This window comes from Gopherus evgoodei, chromosome 6, assembly GCF_007399415.2.
Source record: "Gopherus evgoodei ecotype Sinaloan lineage chromosome 6, rGopEvg1_v1.p, whole genome shotgun sequence".
NCBI classification, from domain to species: Eukaryota; Metazoa; Chordata; order Testudines; family Testudinidae; genus Gopherus; species Gopherus evgoodei.
Genome location: NC_044327.1, coordinates 98922380 through 98939170, shown reverse-complemented (window position 1 = coordinate 98939170; position 16791 = coordinate 98922380). Strand labels below are relative to the sequence as shown.

The window sequence follows — 16791 nt, the reverse complement described above, 5'->3', positions numbered from 1 at the left end:
CTGGTGGTCTACAGCACACCCCAAGCATTATTCCAGGGGAGGCTCTAGTAGCTTTCTTCCCCAGTGTGATTTTTGCACAGACACACTCTCTCTTATCCATTCCATCGCTTCTTATTTCTTTACAGTCTGCCTCATCATTGATATACAATGCTACTCCACCACCTTTACCTTTATTTCTGTCTTTCCTAAACAGCACATACCCTTCAATACCTATACTCAAGTCATGACTACTATTCCACAATGTTTCTGTTATCCCTATAATATCTGGTTTCGCATTCTGCACCAGTAGCTCTGGTTCCTGCATTTTGTTACCTAGGCTCCTCGCATTAGTGTACAAACATCTTAATTTTTGCTGTTTGACTTCACTGACATTCTTTACCCGATAAGGCACATTCTACCACCAGTATCACCTATTAGACTGGTATCTACACTACTCTTCCTCCTTATGTCCATTCTCCTACCCTCGGCTGTATCCTTTCTTACTTTGTTTTCTTCCCTCTCAATGTTAAAATCTGACTTGGAGATTACCTGGACATCTCCCAACCATCTCTCCCAAATTCCTAGTTTAAAGTTCTCTTAATCAGTTGCGTCAGCCTCCATCCTAGAAGTCTATTTCCCTCCCTAATCAGAGGAAGTCCATCCAGAGAGAACAATCCTCTGTCCATGAATGCCCCCCAGCGACCATACACCCTAAAGCCTTCCTTATAGTACCACTGCCTGAGCCATCTGTTGATCATCATGATATTGTCACATCTTTGTTGCCCTTTCTCTAGGAAAAGGCAGAATCCCACTGAAGATTACCTGAGACTCGATTTCCTTAAGCATCTTCCCCAGCCTGGCATAGTCTCCCTGGATATGTTCCAGTGAGAATCTAGCTGTATCATTTGATAATCAGGAGATTCTTTCCCGCTCCCGTTAGGATCCTCTTCAGCCTCAAGTCTACATCCCATATCTAAGCACCAGGCAGATAGCACACCCTTCTGTTCTCTGGATCAGCTCTGGTTACAGGCCCGTCTATTCTTCTCAGTAAGGAGTCCCCAATCACATAGACCTGCCTTTTCCTGGTGATGGTGCGATTCTCTGCTCTATCCCCTGTTCCCTCTGGCTGCAAGTCCTCTGATTCATATTCTCCCTTGCAATCCTCCGCAACCCATCCCGTATCCTCCTGGGGCTCATATTCTGTGTTGTTATCTTCATTGACTCTTCCCCTCTTCCTATAGAACTAGCTGCTCTTCTTTTCTTCTTCCTTGCCCTCCCACCGTCAGTGACCACTTGCTGTGCCCCTTTTTCATTTTCCAACTCCGCAAACCTGATCCTGAGCTCTATTGCTCCTTCACTAGCCCATCTTTTCCTCTGCCTGGTTCTCTTAGTCACATGCTTCCACTGTCCCCTTTCCTCACCCAGCAGTCTCCCTTCAGAGTTCTTTGGTCCTGCTTCCATCTGCAAGTATGAGCTTTTCCCTTCAGCCTACTCGTGTCTTTGCTCCATCATCTGCTTGAACCGCCTTCTAAATGCTACCAGAGTTTCCACCGGCATCTCCAATCCTCTTATCTTTTCTTCCATCAGCTCTATCATGCGACACTTCATGAAGACAAAACTCTTTTCAGGGACCCTCTCCAAGATCATGTACATACTGCAGTTTCCACATCCAGTCATTTTCACTGTGTCTTCCACTGCTTGGGTCACTACCATTGCTGTCTCTGTATCTGCCATAGCTTTCCCACCTAAGTCCTATTAGTACAGGAAACACCAATCAAACCAAAACACCACCACCCACAGCAAAACAAACCCCCAGCAAGCACTACAACACTGCCAGAACATCACACACTCCCTTTACTAGCCTGTCTGTTCCTCTGCCTTGTTCTCCTAGTCTTCCCCCCAAACTCCCCTTGCAAACTTCCACTCAAACTCCTTTGTTTACAGCTCTGTTTGCTGGCTCCTGTGCTGCATGTACAAACACCATGATAAAAAAATCTGGATGCTCAGTCTGAAGGAGCTTTATTCTACTATGCCTCACCCTTTCACTCCTCTTTCGTCTCCAAACACATACAGCTCCATGGGCTTAGTTCTACCTTTAGATACATGGAAGCACCTCTCAGTCACTTCAGTGAGAGATGCACACATCCACTTGAGAGGAAAATGTGGTCCCAAGAGTTCAGAAATTCACCTCTGAAATAATTAATGATATATCATAAGACATCTATACTGTTAAAATGTATCCATGATTTATATTTGTTATAATTATATTTGAATTGATTTTTGTAAAATATAATAAAACCTGGTTACAAGAATCAAAACTAAATAATTAATATATGTGATTGTGTAAGTGAACATATTCTGTGGAGAATCATTATATATAAAAATACCTGAACATAAAGAGCTGAAAGTGGCTAGTAAACTGTGGATGACAGAGCACACTGACATTTTAACAGGAGAAGATCACAGTTTTGTCCTGTTGATGGCACAATAGCACTATGGCTTGATACAATAGTTGAGGAGAAATTAAACTAGGACATTTTGCAGTTTATGTAACTGCTTTTTACTACACAATCAGGGGTAAACCAATAAAAAAGAGCTATAGGTAACATCTGTGGCAGAATCAGTTTGTTGACAATGTTTTTTCTTTTCCTTCCCTGAATCAAGCAAGAAATCTGATTTCAAGATAAGAGACAGGAAACAATGGGTATGACCATGGGGCCCTTCATATGTAAACTGTAACATCACCCGAAAATGAGATTACTCATCTTATTACTTCATACGTATATATGGTAAGTTGTGCCTACCTGAGCAAATGGAGTCACAATCAAGTCATCTCCATGTCTGGAAAATAAACAAAATTATAAATTAGATGTTATTGATGACTATTCTCATTGAAGCTACTTTAAAAAAATCAGGACATAAATTAAGGCTTATACATTACTTTAGTTAACCTCAGTCTTATTCCTCAGCATCCATTCATCCCAGCTGCTTTAAAAATGCCTCTGAAAGGAAAACATTTAGCAGCTGTCCAATCATGCGGTGTCTTTATGGGACCGTTGGAGAACCAGTTGATTTTTACACTGCTTGTTGGACAGATGAACACAGACAGACAGACAAACAGGATGAATCAGCAAAGATCACATTCCCAAACTTCCATTTCCACCCCCTTCTTTGAAACTAAATAGAATCTCTTTCATATAAGAGTTAACCAGGCATGCCTATGTGTCTGATAGCACCCAAAATTAGTTTTGGTGGAGGGACACAGCCCACCTAAATATTGAAAGTGATTTGCATTAAGTGTTACTAACAGATTATAATTTGTGAGCATTGGACAAGCTAGTAATTGCAGATGACTGGGGACTACATCACAGACTAATAAAAACCTAGTTAAACTTTTAAACTGACTCACATATCTGAACTTATATGGGAGTGTTACTTGATGTGTGCTGTTGCTGTAGCAACCACACCCACACCATGCTAGGTGATGTAGGCGCAAGGTGTCATAATGATGTGTCTTAGTGGAGGAGGGAGGAAAGGGGGTTATCATCTCTTCAGTAACGAAAACTTCTTGCTAGAGGAAACTGGGTTATGGTCTAAAGTAAATCCCACTTCCCTGATGAATAAAATGTCAAAATTACACATAAACTACCACATATAGTCATGGCCTGTGTGCGATACTTTGCATTTAGTTACCAGAGATACTGAGTAGCCACAGGGTGAAGAAACTTGGGAGGGCTGATGTACACATACAGTTTATTCATTCTTTAATTACATTTTCAAAAAACTGTGACTGATAATGAATATACTGTAATTAACTCATGACAGATATATACATAGTCCGATAAGTCATCATTTGAAATATTTTTCCCCAAATATGCTCCAATAACTATATATAAACTGCTGCGTGGTCTATGAACAATTTGTCCAACATCACTTTTACGGAATAAGGGCTCTAATCCTAGTTACCTGGCACCCATCTTCTTTTCAGAAAAAATAATAATGCCAGCTTTATTCAACTAGCTGGAGCTAGGAGTTTCTAATTATTATTTTTAAAATAAGGCAAACAGAACAGTCATTAAAAGCCAGAAAATGATTCACAAAGAAATAATTTGGTAAGAATTTGTTTTTAATATGCCTGATTTATTCTGCAATAGATATGTCACATAGGTTATAGATTGCAGCTTTAGCACCTGAAATCATTCATCCAAAATTGTTACTGACCGTTTGTACTTTAATGTGCTTAAAATTTTAAACCTATTTTCAATAAGGGAGCCTTCCCTTCCATCCGCTGGGAAAATTTAAGTATATATGAGAGAAAGAGGGAGTGTGTTTAAAAGGGGACTTTTCATATTAACAAAAAGGTCACTTCTAAGGAACTTTTATGATTAAAATAGAAATTTAACTGGCATTTGATTTGTTAGAAAGTGATTGTTATTATTTAGATAGTGCCCACAAGATAGCAGGTGATTTATAGGTGTTGCAACATCGTGGTCCCAAAAAGCTCTGAATATAAGCAGATAGGCCCAGATCAAATAGAAATTAGGAGCCTAAATACCTTTGAATTTCTGGGACATTGAAACAAAGGATGGGGAATAGGATGAAAAAAAAGGTGAGTGAGTGACCAGTGATGTCTAGCATACACTTTACTAGTGGCTTTTATTGTCATCGCCTGTGTTAATATTTATGTGAATGGAAGAGTAGGTTTTAAGGGGGAAGAAGTGTGTATTTTAAGTGGGGTAGGGTCTTGCAGAAGTAGGTGAAGGCATGGCTGACATGGTCAGGGAAGGAGCTGGCAAACCTCTTAAGGGGTCTAATTTATTTAACAAAAGGCCAAATGTGGTATGCCCAGCTTCCTGGCTAGGCGCAAGTGGGGATGAGTTCACTCTAATCTGTCTGCCCTACCTAAGTCCATCCACTACCTCTGTCTTAGGCTCTTTACCAGTAAGGCCCTCTTGACCTGGGATGAGCCCCTGGAGCCATGCATCTTGCCATCACCTGGAAGAGGGTTCCTCTTCTGGGTTCAGAGTCCCCACAGAGGTCAAACCATAGCAACTCTTCTATGAAACGGCATATAGTTCCTGTTGCTGTCTGATAATCAGGTCTCCCTAGGGGCTTGGCACTCATAGCTCTTCCTTTTTTTTCAGAACATTCTGTGTCATGGAGCACTCTTCTTCGGTTCCCTTTCCTGCTGAGATCCCTAACCAACAGAGGTTGCCCTAGCTATAGGCAGACTTGGATGGAGATTTCTGTGATGGATGAGGCTGGCAGGATGGATGAAACCAGATGAGGATGGAACCAACCCATTGGTGGAACCACCTGAGGTTCTGAAGAGCAGGAAATGGCTGCCAGCTGGGTTGCCAGGGAAGCACTCCCACCCCTTCCCCAGCTGCTCCCCACACTCCTGATGGGCAAGATTGTAGCTGCGGCTCAAGGCTGCTCCTTGGCAGTACTTCAAGCATGGCTGTGGCTTTGGCCATAAGTGTCACTACCTGCCCAGCTCCATGTCACCACTTAGCTCACACTTTCCACTCCGCATCTGGCCTCCACAAGCCAGGCTGCTCAGGCAGCCATTGGCGCCTGCCTTGGCCCCAGCTTCCACCCTGGACTTACACTGCGGCTGGTCCTTCAACTCCAGTGTCCACGGCTCCCAGCAAGCAGCTCATTCAGAATGGTGCAGGTGGCAGACTGTGGGGGAGCAGATGTGGCTGCTGTACTGCATGGCAGGTGCAGTCTGTGGGTGTGAAGAGCCAGGCAGGGGTGTGGACAGGGGTGCACAAGTGCTGGTAACTGGGCAGGTAGTGAGTGCCGGGGATAGGTAGGGATCTGGGTGATGCAGGGGTCAAAGTGTTGGGCTGAGCTGGGCATGGGGGCAGGGTGAGGGTGCAGGGACCAGGATGCATGGACCCCCCACTCTGTCCTGTGAGAAGGAGCTTTCCACCCCCTATGCAAGGGGGATCAGCTTCCCCAGTTCAGGTAGTTTTGTAAAGAGTGGGGGCAGCACAGTGCCTGTTAACCGGGGCCCTATGGGCTGAGAGCTGCCCTTGTTGGTGCCCAGATCCTGTTATGGTTGAGCTGAGCAGTTCCAAGGGTGCTGAGCTGAGGCTTGCTCCGCTTTGAGGCTCAGGGAGCAGGTGTCAATCTGTCTGGATAGGACAACTGGGAAGGGTGGCCCCCACTGGGGAGCAAGTCTTGGCTGCTTACAGGGCCTTTCATCCTGGCCTAGCTCAGTCCTTCCAGGTGTCAGACTGTTCCCAACCCACAGGGTCTGTCACTGGGCCCAGCAGCCTCTACAGCCCTAGGCCGGGGTCTGCCCTGACAGTTTCTGACCTAACTGCACAAGTTTCTTGGAGGCATTGCGACAGCAGGGGAGGCTCTGAGGGTCTGTCACAAACCATTACGAAGCGAAGAGGTGAGCAGACTGTCTTGAAGAGCCTGTGCTAACCAGCTCTCCTGAGGGGTCCCTCTCCTCAGGTGCTCCCTGTCTTCTGGAACCTCCATAACCCTTTATTAGACTGAAGTGTTCCTTAGCTAATTAACTGCCACTAGGCAATTAAGTACTCACAGGTAGGTCTGGGTTGGCTCATTCTCTTTAGCAGAGCCTGACCCAGGTAGGCTGAATGCCTGACCCACTCAGAAGGCCAGTTACTCTGTGACAATCACCATCCTCTTAATAACAACCCTTAACATAGTTAAAGACTGTTGTCATGTCCCTGCTCAGTCTTCTTTTCTCAAGACTAAACATGCCAAGTCTTTCTCATTTCCATTCATTGTTGTCTATGAGCTATGTAACATTCTTTAGTGACAGAGTGAAACAACATTTCATAAGGATGCACTGTGGCAAGGTCTCTGCTTGTGAATCCCCCTTTTCCTTCACTCCCCTGCGCTACTATTTGGGATCTCTCTTGCAGGACTACATTCTAGTCTATATCTAGCCTACATATAGATGATGCTTCTCACACCTCCAGACTAGGGGAAGTTGTGTTATTTGCTGCATAATAGCTTGCTCACCTCCTCCTCAATAAAACCTTGTTGCTTGTTTGGCCTTTTAACTGTCTGTGCATCAGCTGGAATCCCTGAATTTTCAAGCAAGTCACTCTCCTGTCTGTCTGATGTCAATCCAATCTATCTGCCACTTGGGTCAAAAGCATATAAGCAGCTGTGCATGTCCATAAAAATAAGCCCAGCAGCATGTTTTTTGAAGGGTCTGATCCTCAGTGCGACCCGGTCACTGGGTGCAGAGGCCCTATCATAAAATCAACGTCTAAGGAGTTCTTATTAATCTATCCTGATCCCCACCCTTGGTGAAGCTGAGTCATGGAAACAAAAGAGTTAGTTATAAAAGTTATCTAAGGTAGTGGTGAGTGGTCAGTAATGTCCCCAACATTTCAAGTCACTGCTGCTTCTACCCAAAATTGGGAGGGGAATTAGGAGATGCATCCTCTTCCTACTGCCAAAAGCTCCAGTCCTCTCGTGGGTAAGGCTAAGATTTTGTCATGTTTAGTTTAAGTAAAAGCCATGGACAGGTCTCAGGCAATAAACAAAAATTCACAGAAGGCATGACTTGTCTGTGACTTTTGCTGCTGTGGCTCCATGGTTTCCCCCACCACCATGGTGGCTAGGAGCTGTGGGGTTCCCCCTCCATCCACGGCAGCTGGAAGCTGCAGAGTGACCACATTTCCCAAAGAGAAAACGGGACACCCCAGCTGTTTGCCCGAGGCATCTCCCTCCTCTTCCATCTCCTGTTGATGGAACTTTGCCCAGTGGTTCCTGTCACTTGTCACTGCTGTCACTGGAACCCTGCGAGGGCCCCACTGGCTGTCACCTCCAACCCCTGGGGCTGCAGCAGAAATTGTCAGGGAGGTCTCTGGAAGTAATGGATTCTGTGATTTCCATGACCTCCATGACATAAATGTAGCCTTATTCATGGGTAACAAATATTCAGAGTGCCTCCCATACCTTACAAGTGGAAAATACTTCAAATTTCTACTAAACTACCAAAATTCCTGGCTTCCCAAACTACCACCTGTCTTCCATAATGTAGTTATGAGCTGTCAATATAAAAATCAGCAACACATTAAAAATTTCAGGGCAGCTCAAAATACATAATCTTTGAAGTGTGGGGCTGCAAGGGATCTCAAGAGATCATCAAGTCCAGGTGCCGAGGTAGGAAAAAGTAAACCTAGACCATCCCTGACAGGTATTTGTCCAACCTGTTCTTAAAAATTTCTAGTGATGGGGATTCCATAACTTCCCTTGGAAGCTTGTTCCAGTGTTTAACTATTTTTATAAAGTTTATCCAAATATCTAAACATAGTCTCCCTTGCTGCAGATGTAGCTTGTTATTTGTTGTCCCACCTTCTGTGGACATAGAGGACAATTGATCACTATCCATTTTCTAACAGTCCTTTACATATTTGAAGACTGTTATCAGGTGTCCTCTCACTTTTTTTTCTCAAGAATAAACATGCCAATTTTTTTAACCTTTCTTCATAAGTCAGGTTCTCTCAACCTTTTATCATTTTTGTTGCTGTTCTCTGAATTCTCTCCAATTTGTCCACATCTTTCCTAAAGTGTGTCACAGAGAACTGGACACAGTACTCCTGCTGAGGCCCCACCAGTGCCTAGCAGAGTGGGACAGTTACCTCCCAGGTCTCACATATGATGCTCCCGTTATTACATCCCAGAATGAGCTTAACTTTTTTGTAATTGCATCACATGTTCAGCTCATATTTAATTTGTGATCCACTACAACCCCCAGATCCTTTTCTGCAGTATTACCATCTAGCCAGTTATTCCCCATTTTGTGGTCATGCATTTGATTTTTTCCTCCCTGTGTGTAGTACTTTATTGATTTCAGATCAATTATCCAATTTGTCAAGGTTCTTTGGAATTCTAATCCTGTCCTCCAAAGTGCAAACAACCCCAACTCCACTGGCAAATTTTACAAGCGTACTCTCCACTCTGTTATCCAAGTCATTAATGAAAATATTGAACAATACCAGACCCAGGACTGATCCCCATGAGACTTCACTAGACACACCCTCCCATGTTGACAGCAAACCATTGATCTTTAAGTATGGTCTTTCCCAGTTGTGCACCTACCTTACAGTAATTTCATTTAGATTGCATTTCCCTAGATTTCTTATCAGAACATCTTGTGGGACTGTGTCAAAAGCCTTGTTAAAATCAAGATATATCACGTCTACTGCTTCTCCCCATCTCCTATGCTAGTAGCCCTGTCAGAAAAGGAAGTAATGTATCCTTTCATGTATCATAAACACTCCTTTTTACTAAAAATTATTTAAAAAAAAATAGGAGCACAGGTGAGGGAATGCCACTCTCAGAGCATTCCAAGTACTTCCTAGAATCCAATGAGACCTCCAGCATAGATGTACTCAAGGGATTGGACTGTTACATGGTTTGGAGTTAATAGGGGGTTAAACTAAAGACGGCCCTTTCATGGCATTGTCTGGTCTGCTGGAAAGGCACCTGGATCTCTCCTGACGGTTAACCCTGCCTCAGGAAGCATTAGCTACTGCAGCATCCCCTGCACTATTGCTATGACTCAGTTGCAGAGGACTCAGCCAATCACAGCAAGTCATGCTGCCAGGTAGCAGCAGGGGCTGGAGCAGCAGCAGCATAGAAAGGCAGTCACTATCTACTGTGCAAAGCTGCTGGAGCTTCTTTTTCGTACAGATCTTCAGACTTTATGGGATTCAAAAGCTGTGCTTCCTGCTCATTCCATGCCCCATCCCTCTCCTCCCAAAGGAATAAATGCCAGCATATCTGAGAATTTGCAAACTTTTTCCATGAGAGAGGATGATTTAGCCTTCTCCAGTGGTGGGGTTTTTTGTTTTTACTTCCTTCTACTATTTGAGTTCTTGATGCATTGTATTTCACTCAGCTGTGGAGGAATGCGGCAGCACTTTGCTCTTTAGAGTTGACTTTATTACATATTCGTTTAATCAACTAAAATTAATCAGATATTTAATTTTCACATTTCAAAAGCTCCTTCAGTTAAATATACAATTTACAGGAATTGCAATTATTTTGATAAAAGTGTATTACTGAGAGCGCAAGTACCAAAGCTTGCACAAAGCAAAGTAATCTACTAGCACACTGTGGGTCAGACCCCACTGACAGAAAAATCAGCCTGTGTTGTGGGCAACCCCTCAATCCCCCATTCTGCCAGGGACCTGGATCTGGCTAGGCTTGTCCACAAAATGGGCAGGAATGGCCAGAGAGAGGGTGTCTCTAAAGCACCAGGGAGATGAAGTGATTAATTACAGCATCTCTCTCTTGGGAGTGGGCAATGATATCATACTACAGGGGTGAATCTACACGTGCGTACAAGTTGCCCTCCATTCCATATGTGGGGGATGACTCAAGCCCTGTATCTTTGGATCTCATCTTAACAAAAATTAGGAAGTCAAACAAAAACAAAGATCCTTTTCATGCAAAACTGCAAAGCATATATGATTTCCTATTGACCTACAGGGTACTGCTGTGTATTAAAACACAACAACCTACAGTTATCCTGCTGTTTCCCTTTCAGGTGGTATGGAGGCAGGTAGCAGAAACTGTCAGAATTCTGGTTAGCCTGGTGTCCCTCATCTATTTCCAGAAAGCAGAAAGAAGAAACGCAAGCCATGTAGAGTACAACACAAGCTTCTAAAAGTAGGCAAGGTTGTTAACCTTTAAGTCTGGGAGAAATGGTTCGGGTCCCTATTAGCATGACATAATTCAGCAGAATCTATGTTTACTCACTGGAATATCAGTATCTATCTGTTAATCTCTTTCTATGGAAGTCAGATATGAAAGAAGGTATGTAAATAATAATTTTCTACTAGCACCAGAAATTTGAAAATATTAGCTTAATTTGAAAAAAGACTATTCACAAAATAATTACTAGCAGGTGACTGCGAGCTTCACAAAACATGGGAAAAAATTTGCAAAACCAGAACTGAATAATTTTCATACACTTCCATTTATTTCTCATAACTTAGATTTTTTCGTGCCAAAAGGTGTGGTGGCATATTTTGCAAAAGCCACTGACGGAGCACTTGGACACATTTAATAATAATTATAATTGAATTTGAAAAGTGTCTCCATGCTGAGGTATTCAGGGTGGTCAACATTTACTAAAATTTAGTGGCATAAAACTATATTAAGGTAAAGTTAAGGTTGCTTGATGGTATGTCGTCCCTGTGCAGAATGTTAACCTGAGCAAAACTTAAAACTCCTGAAAACCAGGTAATTCACAGTTACAGTTGTCCATAAAATCTTAACTCTGCCTTATTTTAGCAGTGCCCTGGTACACGTCATTAACACACATAACTCTACTCTGCCAACCCCACAGTCACTGAAATGTACAAGCTCTTCACCTCCTTTTACAACCTATTCACTCTCACCCACAGGTTTCCATGTAACACTAGTCAAGGACAAAAAAGGGAAAAAAAATGTTCTTCACGGCACACCACCTTCCCTCTGTTCCTCTGGAGCTGGCAATAGTCAATGGAATTATTTACATCACTCCAGGAGCAGTCATTGTGTTAGGCGTACCCATGTTAGGCATACCAAATTTCAAAGCCATCTGAATAACAATTCAGATGTTAGAGCACTTAGAAGAGTTGAGCTTTAAAGCATATAAAATGGTGGGAATTGGAACCCTCTAGCCATTTTTCTTTATTGGTGCAGAAAGAATGTACATTTTCTTAAATATCGTTTTCAATTAGGGTCTTCCGAAGATTTAGTGGGTGCTGTGCATTGCCTTGGGTAAAACTCGACAGACAAACTATTTTGACCTACATCAATAGTTTGATCTCTAGCTCTGGGCAAACAAGGTGCCTAGAAACTTTTTGTAAAATGGCTATTTTGGGGCAGCTTATATCTTTGCAGCCTCTTGGTCAAATTACCTCAGAGTTAGGGCACTAAACCCTACCCTGCATCCGACTGAGGCACACCAAACTTCAAAGGAATCCAACTAAGCCTGTTTTTATGGAGGTCCTAGAATGGTCAACCTTTAAACAGAAGTTGTGACTCAACCTGAACTATAGTGGCATGGCCACTCTATTATAATATAGAATAATTACAGACAGAGAGAAATAGAAAAAAGAAACCCAGACAGACTATTCTATAAAACCAAGTATTGTAGAATTGTTTAACAAAATGGGCATAAGAAAATTGGATGCATACAGAACTGACAGAATACAACTGGAAAAATAGTGTTTCAGATTATTTTTACAATGGTGTGATATAGGTCAAGACAGACATTCATAAGGTGAGAGTCTCACATACACCCTTGGGACCACTACAGCAGTTAAAATGTCATCCTTCTGAAATATGAGTGAGAGCCTGCCAGGATGGAACTCCTGAGGAGGTGTCATGAATGAGGTCTCACTTCATTAAAGGCTGTTACCACCGAAGGGGCCAGAATAAAATTGATTCATTGTCCTACAGACAGATAACATAAAGAACACAAGATGGCATAATATGCAATGATAACAGCTCAACCCTGTGAGTAGACAGGCTCTTGTATTTTGTACAGTTTCCTGAGGTGGAGAAGACCTGCTGAGAGCCCTAGCTAAGGGTACATCTAGACTATGTGTTAGGGGGTTGATTCCCATGTCCCAGAGGCATACTCGTGCAGTTCTCATCTACTCGTTTAGGTATGATCAAGCCATGAGCTTTCATGCAGACAGTGAACAGCACGGGGATGGAACTTTGAGGGAAAATCACATTACTTCCTTCAGTGATTTGAACACACACATAAGAAAGAATATAGTAAGTAACAATATTGGCCCACATTTTTAAATATGTGAGTGCAAACAGGTGGGTTTGGAAATGTGGTTTCTAATATCCACAAAACTGGTTAATCTTCACAAATGTATACAATATATGGTGAGATAATACATTAAGAGCATCTTGAAATTCTATATCACTTTAAAGTAGAGTATTACACTGGTATACAACTGAAATGCCCAGTTATCTCCCCAGGGTTTGTACTGGATGAGAAGGCCAAGCAGCCAGCTGGCATTCTCTGCATGGTGCTCTATGGCTGGAAAATACTTTCATAAAAGGATGGAGCCAGGCAGTAGGCTTTGAAAAGGCTGTGCTCAATGTTATTAACCTTGGGGAACTGGCATCCTTTGACTGTGCTCTGGGGCTGGGAACTTAGACTGTTGGATAAATGGGGTGACAGGGTGATAAAATTGACCCATTTTTAAATGCTGCCTATCACTGTAAGGTATCTTTCAGCATAGTTTCATGTATTAAAATTTATCAAACAACAAAATATAGGGGAAAATGACATTTGCCCTGTAGATGTACTTGTACTCTGAGCTTATACTGTTTACACACAAAAAATTGCATAATATATGAAAGGCCACTACCGAATATTATTATAGTCTTCAGGATGAACCAAAAAAAATTGCTTAGAACCTCATCCTCACTATGTACTTCTATATTTGGATTAAACATGACATCCACCCACCTCTCTTTATGAGGCTGGCTCGGACATGGTATGAAGCTTGTGGATGCAGCGTTAGAGAAGACAGTCTGAAAGCCCTACGGTTTTGTTGTGCATATACACCAGACAATGACAGTAGCAGGAACGAAACCCATGAATACTGCACGTGAAGTAACATTGCTTGAGTAACCCATGCCTAGATTTTGTGATGTCTGCTCTGTTAAAACCTTATAGGACTTGATGAAGCCTTTGGAAAGAACTACACATGTATGATCGGCATGGTCTAGAGAAATACTGACTACTCAGGACCAGGTTCTAGCCACAATGATGGTCAAAACTGGAATCTGAGTCCAAACTGTGTTATGATCTCACAGTGAAAACTGAATTATCACATAATGATGCAATTCCAGCAGAGTCTGAGCTCAAAGGATAGAGAGCAGAAAAAAGGGCGGGCTTCTCTGTGTGCCTGGCACTATCATGCCATCTGCACTTGGGGAATGACCCAACTGAGCGTCAGATTTCTGTGCTGGCTTCACCATTCTAATTTTACTGAGCTCACAGTGCTTTGGGTGAATATATCAGAGATGTACAGAATTTAATTCATATAAAGGCTTTTTCCCCTCCCCCCTTTTTAACCATTTCCTTAACTCTGGTAGTCAAGAAAAAGCACATGAATATAAAATATGTAAGTTCAAAGGAAACAAACCAAAGGACATACCATTTCAGACTTTTCATCTTTTAGAGAATGAATTCCAGGGTTAATACAAAACTATCGTCAATGCAAGCACGCAAGAAGCTTTTTGTGCCTAAGGGATGAAATATGAACTAATGTTTCATCTGGATTGATAGTAAAGTTAATTCAGTCCTTGTGCATATCAAGTGACCACTGAGCTGGAAGCTGGACAAAGATGTTTCCCAATGTGCGTCAAGTTTTCAGTTTTAAGAGGGCTATCTCTCCACCCCGCTCCACCCTGAGGCTGTGCACACACACGCAACTCCCATTATCGCATTAGTAGGAGCTATGCAGCAAGCCAGGAGATGACTGTTATGATTAATTGAACTCTCAATTTAGAATCTTTTTATTGTAACATGCTTCCTGCAACAGCATTAGTTTTGTCTGAAGAGAAGGTTTAGGAACTCAGTTTCCTTTGCTAAGTATAGTATTAGTAAGTAACTTGTTTTAAACATTTAATATTTCCACAACAAAAGAAGAACACACTGCTTAAAACTATTAAAGGAAGAAGTAGTGTGTTTTACACTTAAGAATTCTGTTTGGAAAACAAATACGTTTTAGTGTTAAGCAATACTACCAGCGACGATTCTGCATTTTTAATAATATAAAATGAATTCTATTTGTATGTCATAAAGAAAAATACCCAGTATTATATGGTATTGTAAAGACAAGTGAGCAAGACTTAGGGGATCTTGGATTCAAATGAATGAAAAAACATCCCATGGTCATAAAGAAACACACCCTTTTCTTGCTCAAAAACTGACTGATTGCATAGTCAACAAAGGGAATTAACTCAGCCTTATTGCACAAACCTGTTTGAAAAGGGGATCGTAGTGAGTACTTTGCCTTTGACACCCTGTGAATTTCTGTAAAATATTGCAAGCAATTGGAAACGGCAAAGTACTCAGGCACTGGTCTTCATTTTAATTAACTTTTCTGTTATCCTTTGTTTATAACTTTTTAAAAATGGGTTATCAGGATTTCTTTAAAATATGGTGTCAAAGTCTAGAGAAAGTTTGATGCTTAAAGGCGTATCCAATTTAAATATAAAATCTTAACAAAAAAATTGTGTTGCATCTTTTTCTTAAAAGGATATAAATACTTTTCTCTTGCTTTAATAAATAAAATATGCCAGTTTTACTGAAATTCTCCAGAAAAACACTCACATCTGAGTTGAAATTAATCAAATTGATCAAAAGAAAACATATATAGTAGTGGGAATGAAACTTGAGGTTCAGAATGGAATGGTTCTTTTCATCCCTTGTACATATTTATGTTACTCATTCTGAAAGAAGAATCAGGAAATCTGCAGTCCAAATTCCTCAGAATCTAAGGAAGCCAATAGTTGTTTCTAATTTTGTTAAAATATAGTGCTAATTCAATTTTTTACTAACTCTGTATTTTTTCCTCTCCTTGAATTTTACAAACACCTTAAAATTGAAAACTTTTTGCAGATTATCTTTAAGAAAAATGCTTTTCTTGCATACCCTAAGAACAGACATCATGTTTACTTGCAGTGTATTATTATAAGAGGTAGATTTCAAGTTCTTTCTAGCTCAGAAATATGAGTTTAGGCTGCATCATGGGGTAATTTGGCTTTCTGTTCTTGAAAACAATATATAGTTAAATTTTTTAATAGTAAAGGCCCAGATGAAGCTTATATAGTGGCTCAACTGGTTGGCCCACTTTTAATTGTCACTAAGCTTCAAGGAGCTCTCCTTTCATGGGCTTAAACTTGCACTCAATGCAAGTTCTATCTGAACAAACAGTGCAGAATTAAGAACATTTATCTGTGTTTACCTGAAAATGTCCTTTCCTTGAGTAATAAGATGCATAGTTCCACTACAATGAGTATTTCAGCCTGTTTGTAACTTCAGGGCAAACCCAGACCTGTCAGTCATAGGCAGTAGGAGAAAGCCCTACCACCTGAAGTTCTCTCCACTTCAGTCAACTTCCATATCCAACCTACTTTCCTAAATTACAGATTGTGTAAACTATACCTTGGGGGATGAGTGGGGGAAACACAGTATTTTCTCCTACTGTGGAACATGGGGATAATTAATCCTGAAAAAATAAACCCAAATATTTGGATATCATTTTCCATCTCTATCAGATGACAGAAAGACCATTTTATTTCCAAGGTTGTGAGGATTTTCTGTCTGAGTCAAAGATATAACACTGGGTGTCACCAGAGAAAGCACCCAACTTCAAAAACTCAAGTCGTGGAGTTAAACAGCTAACGAGAACATCACTTTAATAGAAAAAAGCATAGTCACAGTTCCAACAGGAATTAATTGTATGATCCTTGCAAGGACCAGAATAAGGACCTTATCAGGGTAGAATAAGGATAGCCTCTCTAAAAAAGCACTTAATGTCAGGATTTGTGGAAAATTCTCTTTTCCCAAACACATGGAGAACATGAGACTCTGCAGCATAGACACTCTTCTACAGCTGCGTGAAGACCTGAGTGCACTTAGTCCTATGCTCCACTCCCTTTAATATGGTAGTTAAAACATGGACTTTGCACTAGCTAATAGAATAAGTTCTGTTTGTTGACTTCTTTCTAGGATCCATGAAAGTATTAATCTCACTATCTGACTATCCATTTTTG

At 41.5% G+C, this 16791-nt stretch overlaps 1 protein-coding gene across 5 annotated transcripts in view; it reads right to left on the bottom strand.

The window, feature by feature from the left end:
- PDE4D (phosphodiesterase 4D) overlaps positions 1-16791 on the bottom strand; it is a 960682-nt gene that overhangs the window by 181723 nt on the left and 762168 nt on the right. For all 5 annotated transcript variants that reach the window (XM_030567589.1, XM_030567587.1, XM_030567590.1 and 2 more), the window contains one exon: positions 2784-2820. In XM_030567589.1, the coding sequence (XP_030423449.1) occupies positions 2784-2820 (37 nt within the window). The remainder of the gene's footprint in view (positions 1-2783; positions 2821-16791) is intronic.